At 44.7% G+C, this 1,305-nt stretch overlaps 1 protein-coding gene across 1 annotated transcript in view; it reads right to left on the bottom strand.

Annotated features, from left to right (window-relative positions):
• LOC106525099 (ankyrin repeat domain-containing protein 1) overlaps window positions 1-1,305 on the bottom strand; it is a gene marked incomplete in the record, with an annotated part of 15,626 nt that overhangs the window by 7,095 nt on the left and 7,226 nt on the right. Inside the window, 4 exon segments of the mRNA XM_014019209.1 lie at window positions 15-113; window positions 211-309; window positions 403-501; window positions 620-727. Of these exon segments, the coding sequence (XP_013874663.1) occupies window positions 15-113; window positions 211-309; window positions 403-501; window positions 620-727 (405 nt within the window).

Genomic DNA, 1,305 nt, shown 5'->3' with positions numbered 1-1,305 from the left:
GTGTAAAGGCTCACTCTGTCCTTGGCGTTGACATCTGCTCCACAGTGAATAAGATGCTCGGCGCACTCACAGTGTCCTGTTCTGACAGCAACATGAAGCGGCGTGCTGTGCAGCTGAGAGAGGGAAAAAATATGTTTGCTTTTGCTAGAAATACAACGAAAATATTTCAAAAGTCCACTCTGATGATGTCACCACAGACAAAAGAGCAACCTTGTCTCTGGAGGTGAACTTGGCTCCCTGGTTGAGGAGGAGCTCCAGGGCCGACAGGCTGCCTCCTCTGCAGGCCCAGTGGACTGCTGTGGCCTCCAGCTGAAAAACAGTTTGAACCATCAGCCTTTCTGAGTCCACAAACTGTAAATAAAGACACAAAGAGCAGATACAAGATGTGCCAGCACCTCTCACCTTGTCTTTCTTTTCAATAGCAGCTCCAGCCTCAAGAAGTCTTTTAATCACATCCACATGTCCTTTGAAGGACGCTTTGTGCAACGCTGTCCTCTGGAACTGGATATTTAAAAACATGGCGTTTGTCCACATTACAGAGAAGGTTTGATGTTACAGCTGCAGCTCAGTTTGACATATTTTAGTTTTATCACAAGTTTCAACACAAACAGACTCTTACGTTGTCAGCGACATTAGGATCTCCTCCGTCTGTCAGGAACTTCTCCACCAGAGGAAGTTTGTTCTCACTGACGGCTGTCAGAAACAGCTGCTCGTCCACCGACTCCGGCTGAAGGCAAGAAACAAAAACATTTCTGTAATAATGTTTAAAGGCGTCAGAGAAACCAACCAGTGATAACCCACACTCCTGTGTCTGTCGCTCCCTGACAGCACTCATTAAAACAGGCAGAAAGCCAGCTTTAAACCAACAGTCCCTAAAAAGATTCTTAATGTCAGCTGCTGATTTAAATTAGCAAAAAACTACAAAAAGCTTGTGCTGTTTGAGCACATAGGTTGTATAATTGGCTTGTTTTGGACCCACTTCTTCACATTTATGTGAAAATAGACAAATTTGGACCATTTTTTTAAACATTTGTTATACCAAATAACATAACCAGGACATTATTTCTGTTAGAAATGAGCATACAGTTAGTGCTCTTCAAACGACTTTAACTTAGTTTAAAACTTAAACAACAGGGCTGCACTGGCTCTGCAAGAACTCTGCAGGGCTGTTCAACTGGTGGCCCGCGGGCCACTTCTGACCTGCGAGTGACCAAAGTTCGGCCCGCCAATTGGTTCATTCATCTCTAATGCTGCGTTCACACCGAACGCGATTTCAGCTCCAAAATCGCAGCCAACGCTGAAGTT

Source organism: Austrofundulus limnaeus, unplaced genomic scaffold, assembly GCF_001266775.1.
Source record: "Austrofundulus limnaeus strain Quisiro unplaced genomic scaffold, Austrofundulus_limnaeus-1.0 Scaffold211, whole genome shotgun sequence".
In the NCBI taxonomy this organism is placed as follows: domain Eukaryota; kingdom Metazoa; phylum Chordata; class Actinopteri; order Cyprinodontiformes; family Rivulidae; genus Austrofundulus; species Austrofundulus limnaeus.
Note: the sequence above shows the minus strand (reverse complement) of the source record. Positions and strands in the feature narration are given on the sequence as shown.